Below are 4,252 nucleotides of genomic sequence, written 5' to 3'. Positions count from 1 at the left end.
TTAAGCATAGAGTTCAATTAAAAAAAAAACAACTCTAAATAATGTAAACTTACGAATCATTTCAATAAAGGTTTGAAAAGGCAGCATAATAAAATTCAACAGTATTCTCATTAACAGTATAGCCATATCCTACCCAGTATAATCAAACTGTAGTTTGAGGGAACACTGTCCACAAGACTAACATCACTAATCACACTAACTGCAAATTTGGGGGGCTCTGAAGACTGTCTTCTGGCTTGGAAATTTCCTAGAAGGACTCACAGAAATCCCTGAAAACTTTTATGCTCACAATTACAGTTTGTTATAAAGATTCAAATCAAAATCAGCTAAGAAAAGAGATGCACAGGGCAGACTCCAGGAGGGGGTTACATGTAGAGTTTCCACTCACCTGTCCCCATGGATTCACATATGAGATTACCTCCTCTGGTGACAACGTGTGACCAGATATACAGAACACCGTCAACCAGGGAAACTCACCTGAACCTTTCGTGTCCAGAAATTTTATTAAGGCTCTATTACATACTGCTCATATGGCTAACTCTTAATTTTCAGTTCCCCCCCACCAAGGTGGAAATAATACCTTTAGTGATCAATTCATCTGGAAGTTGGAACTAATATGGTGTGGCCCAAAGTCCATATCATAAATCACAGTGTTCAACTTTTTGGTCTTCAAAGTCCCCAGCATACAAAGACACTTACCAGGCACAACATTCCTGTCAGTCAGATCCCAGAAATCACCTTCTAGAATCAAAGGGCAGAGGCCAGACATCTCTTTGGGTAAGGTTAATTCTTCACTACACAATTCTTAATACAAAAAATTGCATTTCATTATTTTTAAAAAAGATTGATTTTAGTGGTGTCGGTGAGTAGAGGCTTGGAGATGGGCAAGTTCGTGAAACCCGGGAAGGTGGTGCTGGTCCTGGCCGGACGCTACTCCGGACGCAAAGCGGTCATCGTGAAGAACATTGACGATGGCACTTCAGACCGTCCCTACAGCCATGCTCTGGTGGCTGGAATTGACCGCTCTCCCCGCAAAGTGACAGCTGCCATGGGCAAGAAGAAAATCACCAAGAGGTCAAAGATCAAGTCTTTTGTGAAAGTTTATAACTACAATCACCTCATGCCCACAAGGTACTCTGTGGATATCCCCTTGGATAAAACTGTCATCAACAAGGATGTCTTCAGAGACCCTGCTCTTTTTTTTTTAATGATTTTTTATTATATTATGTTAGTCACCATACAGTACATCCCCGGTTTCCGATGTAAGGCTCGATGATTCATTAGTTGTGTATAACACCCAGTGCACCATGCAATACGTGCCCTCCTTACTACCCATCACCGATCTATCCCATTCCCCCACCCCCCTCCCCTCTGAAGCCCTCAGTTTGTTTCTCATACAGAGACCCTGCTCTTAAACGCAATGCCCGACAAGAGGCCAAGGTCAAGTTCGAGGAGAGGTACAAGACCGGCAAGAAAAAGTAGTTCTTCCAGAAGCTGCGGTTTTAGATGTTTTTTTTTTTGTTTTTTTTTTTTTAAGATTTTATTTATTTATTCGACAGAGATAGAGACAGCCAGCGAGAGAGGGAACACAAGCAGGGGGAGTGGGAGAGGAAGAAGCAGGCTCTCAGCAGAGGAGCCTGATGTGGGACTCAATCCCAGAGCTCTGGGATCACGCCCTGAGCCAAAGGCAGACGCTTAACAACTGCGCCACCCAGGTGCCCCTAGATGTTTTGTTTTCGGTCATTAAAAAATACTAAAAACAAACAAACAAAAAATAAAATAAAATAAAAAAGATTTATTTTAGAGAGAAAAAGAGAGCGTGCGAGGAGGGGAGGGGCAGAGGGAGAGAACCTCAAGCAGACTCCCTGCTGAATGTGGATTCCAACAAGGGTCTTGATCTCACAACCCTGAGATCATGACCTGAGCCAAAATCAAGAGTTGCACGCTTAACAGAGTCACCCACGCACCCCTAAAAACTATTTCAAATCAAGAGCCAGTATTCTATTTAATGGATAAAAGTTAGAGATACTTCCTTCATAACTAAAAAAACAAACAAGAATGATCTTTTAAAAAATTAATTATTTAAATGTCTAAAATTTCTAGCCAAAGGTTGAGAATTTGAAAAAAGAAATGATGTTTGTTTCTAGTATTGGTAGCCTAGATTATTTGGATTGACCCCCCCCCCAATCCCCAAGGGTGCCAGATTTAGCAAACAGAGAAACAAGATGCCCAGTTAAATTTGAATTTCAGACACATTTATACTGAAAACCTATTGTTTATCTGATATCAGAATTAAACTGCTGTCCTTTATTTGGCAACTCTATTTGGCAACTCCAATCTCTTCCACTAAAAACAACCCAAAGTGTTGTACACACACAAATATATTCATATACAGACATATACACATCTACACACATAACCTTCTTAAAGGCAACAAAGAGGTGACAGGATAAAAAGGAATTAGGTGTGGTGGCTTTGTGTTGTATCAGTGAAGAGTGTAAGTTATTAAAGTACTCAGAGATAAGAAAATGTTACACGTTTATATAATGAGAGGCAAAGAATTTTCTCAGACACACAGACCCACAGAAAGCTTCAGTTCTACAACATAGAACACAAACGATCACCAGTCCTGTTCTCAAAGAGATATTTTTCAATGTACACTAAATATCTTAATTGATTTGAACTCATTAATAGGAACATATTCAAAAAGACAAAAAGAGTAACAAATCATATTTTGTCATCTATTACCTAACAAGAGTATAAACCATCATCAAGCTGATACTGATAACCAAAAGTTCAGGTCATAAAGCCAGATCCCCACTTGTTGCTATCACCAATTGAGAATAGTTCATCAATCATGTGCAAATCAGAACTGAGACCAACTTTGGCCAAGAACCAGAAACAAAAATAAAAATACAGGGCCGGGAATAAAAACAGAGATTAAAAAATAAATAAAGTTATATTTCCTCTTGGGATTCACTCCAAGGGGATGTGCAGACACACACACAACAGAAAAGGAAAAGAAAAAAAAAGGTAGCTATGGGCTTAAATATTCCATAAGGTACACTTCTAGCACTCTTTAGTTGGCTCTGGTAGAAGCGTTCACTTGGGCATGTCATTGGAATCATACCAAAGTAAAATATTTAAAAGTTGAAAATACGGCTTTCATACAAATATTAGAATGAAGCCATGTAGGGGCACTGGGTGACTCAATCTGTTAAGCTTCCGACTCTTGACTTGGGCTCAGGTGGTGATCTCAGGGTCGTAAGATTGAGCCCCATGTCGGCTCCACACTCAGCATAGATTCTCCTTGTCCCTCTGCCTATGCTTCTCTCCTGCTCCCCCCTACCCCTCTCTAATAAATAAATAAAATCTTTGGGAGAAAAAAGAATAAAGAAACGTATTAACTCATTATTGAAACGTATTAACTCGTTAATGGTGGAACCAAAGATACAAAGATAGTAAAGTTGGTTGCAAGAGTATTGGAGGAACTGTGTATTTATAGATATATTTTAAAAAGAATGCTAGATTAGATACAAAACTGGTAAATGAATTTCAGGACAATAGAACTATAACCTTTTTCTACTGAATAGAAATCTACAAGTTAACATGTAACTTCACAGAGTTTGGGCTCTACAAATGGTAAATTGTAAAGTCAGACACAGGTACCGTAATCCTAAAAAAGGTCATAAACCTTGGACGGGCCTGTTAAACACGGTTCCAGGAGGATGCTAAAAAGACAAGCTGTACTTTCTTTTGCTTATTTCCAAGTCTTAGAGGTTTTTTTTCCCTTTCTTTTCTTTTCTTTAGATGCATGTGCTTGGCTGAGGAAAACTGCCGACTTGAATACTCTCTTTGCATCTCTCTCCTGTTTGATACTTTACCCTGAGAACTCCAGCTGCCTTGGCCTGCCAGTAACCCAATTTCCTCTTTTAAAAAAAAAAAAATTTTTTTTAAAAGATTTTATTTATTTATTTGACAGAGATAGAGACAGCCAGCGAGAGAGGGAACACAAGCAGGGGGAGTGGGAGAGGGAGAAGCAGGCTCCCAGCGGAGGAGCCTGATGTGGGGCTCGATCCCATAACGCCGGGATCACGCCCTGAGCCGAAGGCAGACGCTTAACGACTGCGCCACCCAAGTGCCCCTAAAAAAAATTTTTTTTTAAAGATTTTATTTATTTATTTTCCAGAGAGAGAGAGTGATCATGTGCCCAAGCAGGGGGAGCAGCAGGCAGGGGGAGAAGCAGGTTTCC

The 4,252-nt window shown here is 39.9% G+C and overlaps 1 protein-coding gene across 1 annotated transcript; it reads left to right on the top strand.

The window, feature by feature from the left end:
- Positions 1-854: 854 nt before the first annotated feature.
- Positions 855-1,518, top strand: LOC103657792 (60S ribosomal protein L27-like). Its single transcript, XM_040634604.1, has 2 exons — positions 855-1,189; positions 1,405-1,518. The coding sequence occupies exons 1-2, from the start codon at positions 881-883 to the stop codon at positions 1,480-1,482; spliced, it is 387 nt and encodes a 128-aa protein (XP_040490538.1). The 5' UTR covers positions 855-880; the 3' UTR covers positions 1,483-1,518.
- The last annotated feature ends 2,734 nt before the right edge of the window (positions 1,519-4,252 follow it).

This window comes from Ursus maritimus, unplaced genomic scaffold (genome assembly GCF_017311325.1).
Source record: "Ursus maritimus isolate PB19 unplaced genomic scaffold, ASM1731132v1 scaffold_2, whole genome shotgun sequence".
Taxonomy (NCBI): domain Eukaryota; kingdom Metazoa; phylum Chordata; class Mammalia; order Carnivora; family Ursidae; genus Ursus; species Ursus maritimus.
Note: the sequence above shows the minus strand (reverse complement) of the source record. Positions and strands in the feature narration are given on the sequence as shown.